Source organism: Chelmon rostratus, chromosome 19, assembly GCF_017976325.1.
Source record: "Chelmon rostratus isolate fCheRos1 chromosome 19, fCheRos1.pri, whole genome shotgun sequence".
Lineage (NCBI taxonomy): Eukaryota > Metazoa > Chordata > Actinopteri > Chaetodontiformes > Chaetodontidae > Chelmon > Chelmon rostratus.
Genome location: NC_055676.1, coordinates 23527497 through 23545248, shown reverse-complemented (window position 1 = coordinate 23545248; position 17752 = coordinate 23527497). Strand labels below are relative to the sequence as shown.

Genomic DNA, 17752 nt, shown 5'->3' with positions numbered 1-17752 from the left:
CCAGATATCACCTCCGCACCTCCTCCGTCGACGAACAGCTTCTCCTCCTCCGTCTTAATGTCAACATATAGATGCATGTTCACGTGTGAAACGAGCCTCTGGCAGAGAACAACCAATCAGTGCCTGCATAATATCCTGTACATATGCAAAGCTTTATTTAATCTTGTATCAAACATGACTGTAATCTAATCATTCACACCACAGAGTGTGCAAAGATTGGCCTTTTTCCAACTTCACCACTAGATGGCACTAAATCCTCCACACTGGACCTTTGAGTCGTTCTTCGTGTATTTGAATGTAGAATCTGTGCGACCGGATGTGGCGTGTTTGTCTTCGCTAGCTCGACCGTGGATCGAGAGAGCGTTGTTTCCGCGCCAGCGTGTTCCAGCGAGCTTGAGTAATAATAATTTAAAAAATTCAATTATTAAAATTAGACGAATGACCATCGCATACTTACGCACAAACAGACACACACACACAAAGACAACACTACAAGCATCGCGCACCAATCAGAATCAGAGTGAATGAACCGGCTGTACTCGTAGAATCCGGGGTTACGTACCCAGACTTCATTTGGTTGAACCGTTCTGCCAGAAAGTCTCGTTCAGGTGTCGCAGTGTTTGAGGTGAGAATTGGTTGAGGCTGAAGGTGAAAACGTGTCACACACGGGAAGCTGCAGCTTGATTTTGCTGCGTGCGATCACATCCGACCAGGAGGCGCAGACAGAAACCGACAGCTCGGAGCTAACGAGAGCTGGACGAGCAGGTTTCGTGATGTGACGAGCCTCGGTCAGTTGGTTCCACGTGAAGACGAAGCTCTCTGCAGAGGCAGAGGAGCGGCCTTCGCTTCGCGTCGAGTGGACTGTGTTCATCAATCATTCACCGAACGCTGAGTGGATGAAACCACGCGCAGATAAACGACCGCGCTGGCGTGTGTTTGACTGTTCACTTCAAAGCTTGGTTGTTGTTTGTCTCCCGTTTCAGACGGAAATGTGCTGCATGAGGAGGCCTCGCCGGTTCTTTATTCAGATCCTCGTTAGCTTCCACAAAGTGGTCTTTTCCAGGTCCACATGCAGAGCCAGCATCTCTTTGTTTTATGTAGAAGACAGTGACCCACTGAATTTTAACACCCGTTTTCTGAAAACACTTGAACGCGTCGCTCAGGATCTGGGGGGAACTCGAAGTGGACCCGGTGCTCCTTCATGTTGACAGGAGCCAGGTGAGGTCCTCCGGGGCAGCCTCCTCCGGAGGAGCTTCAGCTTCAGACCCACAACATGCTGGAGAGATAATAACAACAACAACAACAACAACAACAACAAAACAACAATTATAGTAATAACAACAATAATAATAATAATAATAATAATAATAACAATAATAATAATAATAATAATAATAATAATAATAATAATTATTATTATTATTATTATTATTATTATTATTATTATTATTATTATTATCAGGCTAAAATCAGTTCATAATCAACATTCATCGGTCTTTCTGAATAAAATAATTCGTTTTGAGGCCTGATTTAAAAGAGTCTAGGGTCTGAATAGCCCTCAGCTGGGTTGGGAGGCTGTTCCAGAGGCGCCATGGAGAGCCTGGTGGACTTGGAGGAGCAGGGTGTTAGTGGATCTGAGAGTGCGAGTGGTGGACTGTAGGGTCATGAGTTCTTGGAGGTATGTGGGTGCAAGTCCACGGATGCATTTATAGGTGAGCAGCAAGATTTTATAATTGATCCGGGATGAAACGGGGAGCCGGTGCAGTGATTTGAGGATGGGGGCGATGTGCTCGTATTTACGGCCTGTCATCAGGACCCTGGCAGCGCTGTTTTGGATGTACTGCAGCTTCTGGATGGTTTTGCCAGGCGTCCCGACGAAGAGCCCGTTACAGTAGTCCAGCCTCGTGGAGATGAAGGCACGGACCAGTTGTTCTGCTGCCGGGAGGGAGAGACGGGGACGGAGTTTTGAAATGAGGCTGTGTCACAGACGCTTCAGACCGGCTTTATCTTCACCTCCACCTCTGCCCGCTGCACACACGTCCTTCTTTCATGTAGATTAACACACTCACTGAGCTCACATGTTCTATCAAAGACACTTCAGAGCGGCCGTACGTTCACCTTCACCTCCTCCCGTCACAAACACCAGCTCCAGTTCCTGAACCGAGGACACGCAGTCCGACTCGTGTCTCCACTCTTCAAACCTACTTTTATTGTGTTCATTCAGCTCCACCTGCTTCTTTTTCATTGATTACTGCAGGTGTATGGTTGGAACTGATCTGTGAGCAGAAGCTTTCTGCACTTTGAAATAATAAAGTGATTCAGACACAGATTACACCCCCAGCAAAAATAAGGACAGGAAGTGAAATGAGTGACGGTGGCTCGGTGAGCAAACAACAATTTAGTTGTCACTGTGTAATTTGGATAATGGTAGGTGTAAAGAGGGTCTAATATTGATACCCCACCCACCCCCCCCACCCCCCCGCTGCTCTCTCTCTTTGCATATTTCCCATGTTTACTGTCAGCTCTGCTTTCTTTATCCCTCGCCACAGAAAACGCCATCCAGTCGTTCGGTTACGGCTCCGAGGGAGGAGCTCTTCCGGTAACCGAGCCGACGTCCACCTTCTTGCCGCCCGCTCAGCCGCCAATCATCTCCAAGCCGGCCCCCTCGCTACACGGCAACGCAATCAAACCCATGGACAGCGCTTGTGTGTTTTCCACGTGTGCTAACCTGCAGGTGAGTTTTCTCAGGTGGTCGTCAGGGAGGCCCCTTAAACACCCTCTGATTTCATTTACAGTCATAACGAAGGCAAGACAACGAATGACAACTGTCGCTAGCAGGTTTTATTAGCTGTAGCTAGCTAATTATAACACTTACTCCCAGTGGTGTGCACAGACTTTTTGAAGGGCAGGGGCGAAAAGGACTTCACTTGAGCACGCGTTTTGGCTCCCAGGGGGCACTTTAGCACGCGTTTTTGGGGCCACGAGGGGGGGGGTTGCCCCCCCCGTGCACGCCACTGCTTACTCCATAAGTTAGAGGACGACACTGTCCCTGCTGACACATCTGAACATGTTTTGGACTTGATGGATACATACATTATAAGATATATATATTATTATGGCTACAGGCTGAGGCTAAAGCTAACAGGTCCCAGGTAAAAAAAAAAAAAAAATGGCTGCTGATTCATGTAGAAGATGCTAGCTAGCAGCACTATCACATGATTTAAAGAAGAAAATGTATGAAAAAATGCTGTATTTAACAGAAATCTCTTAAATTTGACTGTAGAAAAACACGAGAAACGCAGAGGTTAGCTTGATTTATGCTAAAGCCGTTTACAAGACTAAAGACTGCGACCTGATCTCAAGATACCTTTAAATAATTTAAATGTACTGAAACCTGCATTCATACATTATGTTCATTTTCATAGATTCATTCATTCAGAAGTTCAGTAGAGGTTTTGTTGCAGGGTCAGCTGTTTCACTGTTGAGGGAGCTGGGAGTGCATGGGCAAAATTTAAGAAAGACAGTGAGGGAGATGTCAGATGAGGCTGCTAGGTCTAGTCAGTGGATATGGATCAGGAGAAATAATAGTAGTTGGGGGGTGAAATAGGGACAGTGGGGGGGCAGGCAGAGGACATGCATGCCTAACCCGGCAAGAGAAGAGGTTAAAGTCTGAACAAGACACCTCTCCTCTGCTCTGCTTTCCCCGCCCCATCTTCTCGCTCTGCCAATAGGAAGAGAACCCGGAAGTTTAGATAAGGTGGGGGTGTGGCCAGCTAGAGTCTCTCTTTGGGACCATGCGGCCTGTTCAGGTGAGTTTGCGTGGTAAGACACAGAGTTGGCTTGTTTTTTGATCTTTTTGGTTGTTTTCCTGTTTTGTCTGCTTCTTGAAGGAAATGTTAGGGTTTGTTTTCCTGCTCTGTTTGCTTTTTGAAGGAAATGGTAGGGTTTGCTGCTTCTTGAAGGAAATGTTAGAAGAGGCTGTTAAATCTAGTCTGTGGTTTAGGCCTCCACCTTCAGCACCTTCTAAATTTTCCACCCCCTACCCGAACAAGGGTCTGTATCCAATCCCTACTTTCATCTTTTGACTCTACCTCTTTATTTTCTATCCCCTACCCGAACCAGGGTTTGTATTCCCACCCCGCTTTTTCTTGGTGCAGTTGGTGAGAGGCAGGGGTAGATGATGGTAGTGTGGCAATCGGCAGTTACATGTGGCATCTAGGCCTGTGGTAGCATTGTAGCAGCTAACAATAGCTAAAGCGGTGAGAGTATGATAGTATCTTAGCAGTTAGTATTGGTAGCTAGCAATTAACATTAACAGTATAGGTGAATCTAGCGTTATTGTCTTCTTTTGTTCCTCTTAGCAGGTAGCGGTTAGCACATAACATTAGCTAAATGGTAGCATCGGAACTGTATTGTCTTCTTCTGTTCTTCCTAGTGGTTAGCAGTAGCATTAGCAATAGTTAAATGGTAGCATCGGTACTGGCCACTACCTGGAGCATCTCTGGGTCAGTTGAACGTGGCGGTGCTGTTTGGATTGTGTAGGAGCAGTGTGAACTGGCACTAGGGGGGGTGACTCTGGGACGCCGGAGTTCACTGCCTAACCTCCTGGAGGTGTAGTGGGACTAAGTAGGCGAAACACTGTTGAAGGGAGGTTTCCACCTGATGACCCCCAGAGACGTGTTAGGAATCACTGCTCTTTGGCAGGTATAGAGGCAGATTAGAGCTCCAAGGTTCTTCACTGAGAATGAATCCTCTTTTTGAGCACAAGTATCTTGTGTTTAAATTAACTCACCACTAGCTTGGCTAGTGACTGTTGTGAATAGAGCAGCTGACAACATGGGAAAGACCATGTGACTGCTTGGAAAGACAGCTGACAGGAGGGAAAAGACCCCACAGGTGCTGGTATGGGCTAGCAACCCATGGCAGCAGTGGCATGCCTTAACCTTGCTACAACCAGACTTAGCTACAACCAATATAAGGAAAATACCCCAAGAGTCAGCGAGAGCAGGGGTGGAAGATGACTCACAGGTGGATTGCATGGTAACGAACAGGAAAACGGATATGACTATGCCTTGAATACATGACTCAGTGAGGGATGGGGGCACGGACCCATCTCTTAGGGCCAGAGGTAGCAGTACTCAGGTGACAGGGAAGGCAACTAAGGAGAGCAAAAGTTGTGCAGCAGAGGATAAGAAGCTTCAAGTTTGCCCATGTGGCTGGCAGAAAATAACATCAATCCGAGGCCTTAGAACTCATCAGGGAAGGAGGAAGTGTTTAGCGGTGGAAGGGCAGAGTGGCCGCATCGACCAGTATTTCTTGAGAAGTCAGTCGAATCAGTCGGATGAAGTCCAGCGACAGGTAGAAAACCACAGTTCGCAGGATATCAGTAACACGATCCCTGGAGAGGAGGAGGTACGGAGAGGGGATGCAGTTGGTGTTGAGGGCAACAGGCCAGCCAAGGAGAGAAGCATGGAGCAGAAAGCTAGAGTTAAGTGGCCGAGGGCTAATGATAGCAAAGAGTGGGAGGCAGTTGATAGAGATTTATCAGTCATATTAAGCAGGCTTAGAGGAGATGTAGTGGAGAAATTGGATAAAATTGGAGATGTGATCTACTCCTATGGTCGAGAGAGATTTGGGGTGCTTGTCAAAAGGAAAGGCGAGAGGGTGCAGGTCGGCAAGTCTAGGCGGCAAAGAGAAATAGAGAAGTTAGTAAAGGAAAGGAGGCAGTTAAGAAAGCAGTGGAGGAAGGCGACAGAAGAAGAAAGGGAGGGAATTAAGGTGTTGCAGGAGGAACTGAGAAGCAGGTTAGCAGTACTCAGAAGGGCAGAACACCTTAGGGAGAAGAGAAAGAAGAAGGAACGTGCAAGGTCAGCATTTTTTAGGAACCCCTTTAATTTTGTGAAAGGCTTGTTTAATCAAGAAAAAGGAGGGCAACTTAAGGCAACGAAATCAGAGATTGAACAGTATTTGAAGTCGACGTATTCAGATTCAAAGGAGAATAGGAACATAGGTCTTCCACCTGACATGCCACCATTAGGGGAAGTGGAGCAGGAGATGGATGTGAGCCCACCTAGGTGGAGAGAAGTGGTGGAGGTGGTTAGGCGTGCAAAGGCTTCTTCGGCCCCAGGGCCTAATGGAGTCCCCTACCGTGTCTATAAGAGTGCACCTGGCATCTTAAGGACACTATGGAGATACCTGAGAATAGTTTGGGAGAAACAAAGTATTCCAAGAGCATGGCGCAGGGCAGGAGGTGTCTTCATCCCTAAGGAGAAGGAGTCATCGGACCTTAGCCAGTTTCGGATGATTTCTCTCCTAAATGTTGAGGGAAAGATTTTCTTTAGTATCGTAGCACAGAGGCTGGCTAAATACTTAGAAAGGAATGGTATGATAGATACGACAGTGCAAAAAGCAGAGATACCAGGATTTGCGGGATGCTTAGAGCATACTAGCATGATTTGGCATCAGATTCAGACAGCTAAGAGGGAGAAAAGAGACTTGAATGTTGTATTTTTAGATCTGGCTAATGCGTTTGGGTCAGTGCCACATAACCTTATTTGGAGTTCCTTTGACTACTTTAAAGTGCCGGAGATAGTTGTTAACTTGGTGAAAGCATATTTCCAAGACATCAGACTGTGTGCAAGTATCGCAGAGCTCACAACAGGCTGGCAAAGATTGGAGGTTGGTATTATGGCAGGATGTACAGTGTCCCCGCTAGCTTTCACAATGGCTATGGAGGTAATTATTAGGGCTTCCAAGTGGGTCGTAGGTGGAGAGAGACGGCAGAATGGAATGCGTCTTCCACCAATTAGGGCTTATATGGATGATATGACACTGCTAACTTCAACAGTGCCATGTACAAGGAGGTTGTTAGATAAAGTCAATCAGAATCTCAAGTGGGCTAGTATGAAGATTAAGCCTAGTAAGTCAAGGAGTATTTCAATATACAGAGGGAAAGTAAGTGATAGAAAGTTTGCTATAGATGGTGAGGAAATCCCAACAATTAGGGAGAAATCAGTTAAGAGTCTAGGACGGTGGTACAATGTGGACCTGAATGATGTTGAACAGGTTGTGCAATTTAGAAAGGATGTTGCAGAAGGGCTGGAGAGAATAGATAAATCAGGGCTCCCAGGAAAACTGAGGTTGTGGTGCTTGCAGTTTGGCTTGTATCCTAGGTTAATGTGGCCAATGTCAGTATATGAAGTCCCATTATCTGTAGCAGAGAGAATGGAAAGGCTAGTTAGCTCTTATATTAGAAAATGGTTGGGTGCTCCCAGGTGCTTAAGCAATGTAGCTTTGTATGGGAAAGGAATGCTTCAGCTGCCAGTATCCAGTCTAACAGAGGAGTTTAAATGCACTAAGGTTAGGACAGAACTTTTATTATCTGGGAGTAAGGACATGTTAGTTAGCAATGTGGTTCCGAATCCTTCTGGGGGAGGAAATGGAACCCAAGGGCAGCAGTGCAGGAGGCAGAGGCAGCTCTTAGGCATGCAGAAATAGTAGGAAATGTTCAATTTGGCCGGGGAGGCTTGGGGCTTGGCCCAGGCAAACCAGTGTGGAATAAAGCAGGTCTAAAGGAGAAAAGAAAGCTTGTAGTGGAACAGGTGCGTAGGCAGGAGGAGTTGTTAAGAGGGGCAAAAGCAGTTGGTCAAGCCAAACAGGGACAATGGTTGAATTGGGAAGGTGTTGAGAAGAGGAAACTTAGTTGGAGGGACCTGTGGAATATGGAGGAAGGCCGTATTAAATTTCTGATAGGGGCGACATACGATGTGTTGCCAACCCCGCAGAACCTAAGTCTCTGGGTACAGGGCGATCAATCGTGCCCACTCTGCTCAGGTACAGCAAGTTTAAAGCACATTTTGTCAGGTTGTAGAATTAGCTTATCACAAGGCCGGTATACATGGCGGCATAATCAGGTGCTGAGAAGCTTAGCCGCAGGCATTGAGGAGAGAAGGAAGCAGGTGAATTCTGGAAGTTCTAGAAAGGAGAGGTTAGATGTGCAGTTTGTTCGAGAGGGGGAGAAAAATAAAGCTGCTAAGTCAGGGAGAAAGCAGGGAGGTGGCTGCCTGGTAGGGGCTGATGATTGGCAAATGCAGGTCGACTTGGGAGGACAGCTAGTTGTGCCCCAGGAAATAGTTTATAGTAATCTGAGGCCAGACATTGTCTTATGGTCCATGAGTAAAAAGACTGTGTATTTTATTGAGTTAACAGTCCCTTGGGAAAATTCAGTGGAGGCAGCTTATGAAAGGAAGAAGACTAAGTATGCAGATTTAAAGACAGAATCTGAGCAGAGGGGATGGAAGACCAGGGTCTGTCCGGTTGAAGTGGGGTGTAGAGGTTTTGTTGCAGGGTCAGCTGTTTCACTGTTGAGGGAGCTGGGAGTGCATGGGCAAAATTTAAGAAAGACAGTGAGGGAGATGTCAGATGAGGCTGCTAGGTCTAGTCAGTGGATATGGATCAGGAGAAATAATAGTAGTTGGGGGGTGAAATAGGGACAGTGGGGGGGCAGGCAGAGGACATGCATGCCTAACCCGGCAAGAGAAGAGGTTAAAGTCTGAACAAGACACCTCTCCTCTGCTCTGCTTTCCCCGCCCCATCTTCTCGCTCTGCCAATAGGAAGAGAACCAGGAAGTTTAGATAAGGTGGGGGTGTGGCCAGCTAGAGTCTCTCTTTGGGACCATGCGGCCTGTTCAGGTGAGTTTGCGTGGTAAGACACAGAGTTGGCTTGTTTTTTGATCTTTTTGGTTGTTTTCCTGTTTTGTCTGCTTCTTGAAGGAAATGTTAGGGTTTGTTTTCCTGCTCTGTTTGCTTTTTGAAGGAAATGGTAGGGTTTGCTGCTTCTTGAAGGAAATGTTAGAAGAGGCTGTTAAATCTAGTCTGTGGTTTAGGCCTCCACCTTCAGCACCTTCTAAATTTTCCACCCCCTACCCGAACAAGGGTCTGTATCCAATCCCTACTTTCATCTTTTGACTCTACCTCTTTATTTTCTATCCCCTACCCGAACCAGGGTTTGTATTCCCACCCCGCTTTTTCTTGGTGCAGTTGGTGAGAGGCAGGGGTAGATGATGGTAGTGTGGCAATCGGCAGTTACATGTGGCATCTAGGCCTGTGGTAGCATTGTAGCAGCTAACAATAGCTAAAGCGGTGAGAGTATGATAGTATCTTAGCAGTTAGTATTGGTAGCTAGCAATTAACATTAACAGTATAGGTGAATCTAGCGTTATTGTCTTCTTTTGTTCCTCTTAGCAGGTAGCGGTTAGCACATAACATTAGCTAAATGGTAGCATCGGAACTGTATTGTCTTCTTCTGTTCTTCCTAGTGGTTAGCAGTAGCATTAGCAATAGTTAAATGGTAGCATCGGTACTGGCCACTACCTGGAGCATCTCTGGGTCAGTTGAACGTGGCGGTGCTGTTTGGATTGTGTAGGAGCAGTGTGAACTGGCACTAGGGGGGGTGACTCTGGGACGCCGGAGTTCACTGCCTAACCTCCTGGAGGTGTAGTGGGACTAAGTAGGCGAAACACTGTTGAAGGGAGGTTTCCACCTGATGACCCCCAGAGACGTGTTAGGAATCACTGCTCTTTGGCAGGTATAGAGGCAGATTAGAGCTCCAAGGTTCTTCACTGAGAATGAATCCTCTTTTTGAGCACAAGTATCTTGTGTTTAAATTAACTAACAACTGTAAATAACAAAAAGAAGAAAGCTGAAAAACATCATCACTGTCCAGAATCAGAGTGCTGTCTTCAGTTAGAAGAAGGCAGGTGTAGGTGTATTTCAACACGTTTCTTTGGGTAAAATAATGAAGCTAAACCAAAGCATCACAACCTCCTGACAGCCTGGAAACCAGTTCTCCTCATTTCACTGCTCCTGAAGGCCGAACACCAATAAAACGCTCCGGTTTTGTCTCGTATTTATTGGAAACTGAGGACGAGGAGCGTGCGGACTGACCTTCGCACACATTAGCATCATCCTGTCTGCATCCAGGCAAAGTGGAACCCCATCCATTATGTACAGGGAGGAGGTGTAAGGCTGGAGGTCAAAGGCCAGTCGAAATGCTTATCCATTATGTAAGAGATTTAAAGCATGAATTATAGAGCGCCAACACATGACGGGACTGTTCTTCACTATTTTATATTTTTGTTGCAGAGATTAAGTTACTCAAGTCGTTCATATTCATAATAAATTCTAAAGATATAATATGTATATATAGAAGCAGGGCTGTCAACAGACTTGCTGGGGCCCCGGGAAAAGAGACCATCATAGGGCCCCCCCAGCATGTTTAGAGTTTATAACAATGACAGATTTACGTAAATTTCCCGCTTCAGGGCTCGTATGTAGCGTAGCCTTAAGTGCGCCAGAGTGGGGTCAAACCATTCTCTGCTAAGACGGGGGGTAGGGATGTATATATATATATATATTTGAAATATTTAATACGTTTAAGTTTTTAAGTATATGTTGAGTAGAAAATAATATTTAATTCTTCAGGCAATGATTTAATTAAAAAGAAATATGTGAATGTAAAGTAAAATAAATTAAGGGTCATTCAGGGGCCCCTATGGTCCTGAGGCCCGGGACAACATACCCGGTTGCCCCCCCCTGTTGACGGGCTTGTGTAGAAGCATATAGAATATAAGAGACCAAAACCACTACTAGGTGCTGCACCGCTATTCCGGGGCCCTGGTTCTGGTGCGTCCTTCCTGTCTCTGGAGTTGACTTTGCGTGAACAACATGACGTGACTCGAGGTGGAGGATCGAATTTCACCATCGGCATGAAACTCTGCAGGTCGGATCACCTGCGCAAAAGCCTGCGTGCATACAAACAGTCAAAGTAGAAGTTAACTACGACTCCCAAGGTGCATTTTGGCAACATCCAATCATTGAGCTTAAAACGCTGTCATGACAACATGAGAGAGAGAGCTGATGAGAAAACTGAAAAACCCTCTTCCCCCTCCGTCAGCTCGTGTCTCCTGTCGGCTCACTGTGATGCTTCTCTGAACTCGGCCGTGCCTCGGGGTCGAGCCTGCGGACGTCCCGGTAGTACGGGGACGGAGCCTCGATCCACTGCGGGGGGTTTTGGACATTTGGCCGTCCTCCGTTCAGCTGACGTGGCCGACCCGGCGGAGACGGAGGGGTTGGCACATGCTCGCCTGCAGCCAAATGGTTTTGAGTTAATATTTGTGGATTTTAAAATGATTTTTCTCGCTTTTATTTGGGGGGAAATCATCTTCCTGTTCATTTTGGGCTGTAAACAGGAAGTACACGTTGCTATGGAGACAGTGAGTTAACGTTAGCTGTGGGTTTTCTTTCACATTTTGTCTCCATTAACCGTCTGCTGAATTATCTGTTAGCAGCTCCTGTTTGTACCCATGGATCACTGTGATACTGAAGAAAACCTGACCCCCCCACCACCAGAATATACACAAACACTGATGAGAAAAACACAGATGTGTGTAGAGAACAGTGTGGATCCAGCAGGCTGCTGAGAAGCCTCACACAGGTAGAACCTGCATCACATGACCTCCTCTTCATCATGGAAATCACCTGGAAGGAGGGCAGACCACACACAGAGACAGACAGAGAGACATGCAGAGGGGGGAGACAGACAGAGAGACATGCAGAGGGGGAGACAGACAGACAGAGACAGACAGAGACAGACAGACTGGGGGAGAAGGGGGAGGCTGAATCTCCTGGAGGACGATGATCCAGAGCCAAACATCTGGATGAGGCACCAGCAGCCAGGAGAGAGAAGGTCCCCGGAGGGAGGGAGATGGTCCAGAGGAGAGGAGTGAAAAGAGAGGAGGAGGAGGAGGAGGAGGAGGAGGAGAAAAGTGGAGAAAGACGAAGAGAGAAGCTCGCAGCTGGCAGCTGCTAGGAAGCAAACCTTTGACTCCAGGAGCTACGTGAAGTCTGCGAAAACAAGAACAACCTCAGAAAAAGGCTCCGCGACCCACTTTAATGACTACTCCTGCATACAGTTTAACCTCCACCCTGAACCCCCCCCCACCAGCCCTCCATCAGGTCCGTGAAGCAGCACCTGCAGGCCGCTATCTGCCGGCACTCAAAAACCGTTTCTGAATGCCTGGAATATCCGCCTGCGTGCTTCCAGTAAACGTGAAGCTCCCACAGCAGCAGGGATGGAGTTTCATGTGCGACCAGACAGATAGAGACAGAGATATGATGCGAGACGCCGCGTCCCTCTGGACGCTGCGCGCCGCCTCGTGCACGCTGCCGTCAATCTCTCTCCTGATTTCTACCATTTTCCCAAATCTGAGCGCTGAGCAGTCGGTTTACAGGAAACGGATCTGCAGAGGCGTTCGGTGTCAGCGGAGGTTACTGCGGCAACAGTCAATATGATAATGATTCACCCGCGCGGGTTAATGATCGCCGTGACAACCTGCCGCTCGCGCACGGATGCAGATTTGTGGACGTGTGTTTTGGAGGAAACGATAATGATCCGGCGTGCGGCGTTTCCAGCTTCTCTTCCTGTTCTTGATGATTTCCCGTCACTGAAAAGAGCTTTCTTCGCTCCGTCGACCGATAAGATCTGATTGGCTCTCCCACCCAGGTACCGGGAGGAGATATGCTAATGAGGGGGCTGACAAAGAGGCTGATGGAGAACGGAGATAAGTCATGCTGTGTGTGTGTGTGTCTTTGTTCACGTTGATATTATTGCTCTGCATTTGAATGACGGCGAGGCTCGCTGGTCTCTGTGAGACAGCCGCGGCGTCCTCGGCGGAGACGTGCTGGGTTTCTCTCTGAACTTCCTCTCTAATGATGTCACTCAGAATAAACGTATAGAGACTCTGCTGGATGACGATCATATAGATTTATGTGACAGCCGTCACTTTTAATTATTTCAGCCTCTCTCCTCAGGAGTCTTGAGTTTTTCTGTCATTCTGACAAAGCTCTAAATAGCACATTACCCATGAGCCTTTGCTGCTGTTGCTGAGAGGTGTCAGTCAAGCGGGGTTGAATCAGAGTCAGCTGGACTTAAAAAGATTTCACCTCTAAACCAAGAAGCTTCAGTTCTGACTGACTCAGGAGTCTCAGGTTTTTAACCTCTGTGGGTCATCAAGGTCATTGATGCCACCTGGGTGGTTTCTGGCTGTAGCGGTAGTCGTTAGACTCACCTGAGGCCAGGTGTGTTGAAGTTGGCGGAGGTGAGCTGAGTCTGGACCTGAGTGGTCGGCCGTCCAGTGTTGAGCAGTGGCGTGCACAGACTTTTTGAAGGGCAGGGGCGAAAAGGACTTCACTCGAGCACGCGTTTTGGCGTCCAAGAGGGCACTTTAGCACGTGTTTTGGCCCCAAGAGGGCACTTTAATGCGCGTTTTGGACCCCAGGGGGCACTTTAGCACGCGTATGGCTCCCAGGGGGCACTTTAATGCGCGTTTTTACTCCCAGGGGGCACTTAAGCGCGCATTTTGGTGTCCAAGAGGGTACTTTAGCGCGCGTTTTGGCTCCAAGGTGGCACTTTAGCACGCGTTTTTCAACAATTGGGCCACGAGGGGGGGTGGTCGCCCCCCCTGCCCCCCCTCTGTGCACGCCACTGGTGTTGAGCCTTGTGTTTTGCATCCTCGCTGCTTTGAACTGCAGATAGGCGTCGAGGTTTCTGTCTTTGTGTGTTGGAACAACGATCTGTTAAAAGTTGTCGGGTTTCTACGGTCCAGTCTAGGCCTGGATTGGACCCTCGTTGGATAACGGTGACCTGGATGACTGAGGACCTGCACAGACCGTCACAGCTCCTGAAATCATCCAGAGTCTGAAATAATTCACTGAAGCTAAATGTGACGCTCTGTGATTGGATGTTTCTGACTGCAATGCACCCTGGGAGGACCAGAAATTGTTGGAATGTTGGAACATCAGGAGACTTTCTTCTCCATCCCAGATGTGAGGCATGGAACAGTTTCCATGGAGACGCTTCCTGTTGTCCTCACATTGTCATTTTATGAGACACAACTCTGCCGCAGTTTGTCCAATAAATATGGCCGAATGATCATCTCAGCTCTCTGTCTGCACATACTTTTAGTTATTAACGTTGTTATTATAGGATTCAGCTCCCAAAGCATGCTGGGTAAAATGGGCGGAGCAACACATTTCGGGCATTCTTGTGTAAATGTGGACAGAAGTTCAGTCGTAGCTGATTTACTGAGTTTACGTGTTCGGCCAATCACAGACAGCGTTGTGAACGGCCGACAGTCAGAAGCAGCCTGGTCTAACGAGTTCCTCGTCCTCGTGCGGCGCCTCGCGGGCCGACGATGAGGAGCAGGTAGCGCGTTCCTTTCTCTCTGCTAACGAGTTCTTGTCTTCCAGGACGGAGGTCAGAAGTGCGTCTCCTCCGACGAGTTTGAGTGCGAGGAGGTGAGCAGCTCCGCCATCTTCATCTCACACAAACACACACACACACCCTGTCATCCTTCATCTGTTGTGGGGGGGTTTTCCCAGCAACCATTTGATGGACGCCGACATGCAGTTTGTGTTTTTCTTCTTGTTTGGAGGCAAAAAATATGAGAGGAAATAACAGGAATGTATAGAAACAGATTTCTCATTACTGACTGACCAGCAGAGAAGACTGTGTGTGGATTTAATGTGCAGGGGGGGGGGGGCAGGTGTGAGTTAAACACGTCCTGCCAACAACACGAAGCTTTGGCTTTTTCAGTTCGACTCGTTTTAACTAGAACGTTCAGCACGGGTTAGACCTCCTCCAGAACCATCAGACCTGTAATTCTGCACAGAAAGGCTTCGAAACAGCCGCTCCAGAGTGAAGTCTGAAGGTCTGGACGGACAGGAGACGGTGCAGGGACGGAGCAGCTGGTGTGAGGGGCAGACTCGTGGTCCTGAGGTGACTGACAGAAGCAGAGACGAGCACTGGTTGCTGTTAAAACAGACAAAAAAAGAAATGAAGCACAAATATGAAGGAAAAATGACCAAATGAGCTCGGCAGGTAAAGCGGGAGGTGGAGCCACGTGGAGGACGGTGGAAATCCTACCTGAGATCCCACCAGGCGTGTATTTTTGAGAGGGCTTCATAGTTAAACGGTTTATTTTTTTGTCTGTTTATTGTTGATGTACAATCAGTCTGCGCAGGGCGTTTTAGTTTGAAAATTTCTCTGCACTTCCTGTCGGGGTTGAATGTGCTGACTTCCGAAATAAACCAGGATTTTCCTCTCTGGTAGGATCAGAGGTACATAATTCTCATAGATGCACAAACTTTACTTGATAGCATCCGTTTGCTGAGCACCACGGGAAGCAGTTTGTTTCCCTCCCCAGCATTAAAACACCCGTCAAATGTTTGCTGGGTTACTTTTCTCGCACCTTCACGTGTTCGCTGCACCAGAGCAACGGTTGTGTTTCTTTTCCACTGATGCTTTTACCCCTCCATCACTCCACCCCCCCCCCCCCCCCCCCCCCCCCCCCCCTCCAGGCTCTGTTGGCTCAGGGGTCGATAGACTCTCAGGACTCCGGCGAGCCGAAGAGCAGCGGCCGGCAATCGGCTCCGCCCCCGCGCCGCCTCTCCGTGACCGTGTGCGCGTCCGTCCTGCCGGCGTTTCTGCTCCTCGTCTCATAAACACAAACCCACACACACATACTGCACACACACCCGCACACACACTCGCACGCACACACACACACTCATAAACGGCAACAGTGACTCGCCGCCCTCCGCTGCGGGAAGATGTCAACCAACGGGCGTCCAAACATCGACGGCGGCCGTCGGAGGAGGGACAGCGAGGACGTTCAGACGAGCCGTCTCTCTCGGCCACACGCAGGCGATGAAGCAGCAGAATGGAGGAAGATGAAGAAGAAGAGGCTGGACTGAGAGAGGGCGGGAGACAACAAAGCCAGAGACAGAGACACTCGGGGGATTTTGGATCACACGGACTTCGTTTCCAATGCTCTGTGTCTGGAGGGGTTTTGTGTGCTTTGTGTGCAGCTCTGGCTCTGACTCCCCCCCCCCTCCAGCTTTTCTGGATCTGAGACAGCTGGGCTGGAAACACAGGGACAGAACCACACACACACACACACACACACACTCGGACAACGAGTCTTAAAATCAGCAGCAGAGAGAGAGAGACGCCCCGACATTTGGGGCAGATCCTTCCACTCCCTGGACCTCTGTGGGGGCGAGAATCTATACCGCACACACACACACACACACACACACACACACACACTCCCCCCTCACCTCGTTAGCGGGCAAACAGGGTCCCCTCACGGACACAAACACTCGTGCTGTACACCAGTGTGCTTTCTGTTGTCGACATCCTGTACAAACTTCATTTGACGTGGAATATGAAAAAAGTGAAGCGTGTGTATTTCACATGCTGTCGGTGTATAGTTGTGTGAGCAGGTGTGTGTCTTTATTTACGTGTGTGTCTGTTGGGGAGTGTGTGTGGATGCTCAGTGTGTGTGGCAGCAAAGGAAGGCTGTAAGGATCTTATGAGCAGCTGATCTCAGACGTGTGAAACTGCGTCACCTCTGAATCGTCCACGTTGTTGATGTCGTGCACGAGCGAGCTAAAAGAGGCCGCTCATCAACGCGCTCGTGTTCGTGGTCATCCGTCCGTCTGCAGCGTTTCCTTCTGATGACTTGACATCACGCTCTGTCGTGCGGCGTCCGGCGCGGCGATTCAGACGCAGCTACGAGCGAGAGATCTCACATTTTATGAAAATCGCGTCGCCGGGTCTGAAAAAAGTCCCTGCGAGTGAGCGGTGATCGCAGTTCGGTTTGTAAAAGGCCGGTCACCTTCGTGGACTTCGTAGACCCGAACCCCAGAAAAACACAGAAATGAGCGTGAACAGGATCATTTTGAACAAAACTTTAAACTCAACTCCGAAGGGCGTCGGTTTCCCCTCCGATAGGGTCTGAGCCAGTGGCGCCCCCCTCGTGGCCCAGTTTTTTAAAAACGCGGGCTCTTGGACTCCAAAAGGCGTGCTAAAGTGCCCTCTTGGGAGCCAAAACGCACGCTAAAGTGCCCTCTTGGACGCCAAAACGCACTCTAAAGTGCCCTCTTGGACGCCAAAACGCGCTCTAAAGTGCCCCCTGGGAGCCAAATTGCGTGTTAAAGTGCCCTCTTGGACGCCAAAACGCGTGCTAAAGTGCCCTCTTGGACGCCAAAACGCGCTCTAAAGTGCCCCCTGGGAGCCAAATCACGTGTTAAAGTGCCCTCTTGGACGCCAAAACGCGTGGTAAAGTGCCCTCTTTGACGCCAAAACGCACTCTAAAGTGCCCTCTTGGACGCCAAAACGCACTCTAAAGTGCCCTCTTGGACGCCAAAACGCGCTCTAAAGTGCCCCCTGGGAGCCAAAACGCGTGTTAAAGTGCCCTCTTGGACGCCAAAACGCGTGCTAAAGTGCCCTCTTCAGTGGCGAGGACATGCTATATGTGCCCTCTTTTTCCTTTCTGCCCCTGCCCTTCAAAAAGTCTCTGCACGCCACTGGTCTGAGCAGTTCTCATACTTAATCTGTAGTTTAAGTTTGGATTTAACAGTTTTTTACTAACCTCAGTGTCGCCAGGTGTGACACCAAGTAGCTCAATCAGAGTTTTAAACCTCCATGAACGCTGTCCATTCAGGAGAGGCTCCTCCTTCCCAAAACCACAGTTACTGAAAAGGTACCTGCAGCAGATCTCATGGAGGACATGTCGAACGTTAAAGGGGACGTGACCTGAGTCTACTGAGCTCACTGCCAAACTGTGCAGGAAGCAGCCCAAATCAGGGTTCACCTGTTAAGGTAAGTGATCGCTGACCGGTCTCCTGC

The 17752-nt window shown here is 48.6% G+C and overlaps 1 protein-coding gene across 1 annotated transcript in view; it reads left to right on the top strand.

The window, feature by feature from the left end:
- Nucleotides 1-15813, top strand: part of gfra2b (GDNF family receptor alpha 2b) — a 92427-nt gene extending 76614 nt beyond the window's left edge. Inside the window, exons 9-11 of the mRNA XM_041960724.1 lie at nucleotides 2550-2734; nucleotides 14308-14355; nucleotides 15670-15813. Coding sequence (XP_041816658.1) covers nucleotides 2550-2734; nucleotides 14308-14355; nucleotides 15670-15813 — 377 coding nt within the window. The remainder of the gene's footprint in view (nucleotides 1-2549; nucleotides 2735-14307; nucleotides 14356-15669) is intronic.
- Nucleotides 15814-17752: the final 1939 nt, after the last annotated feature.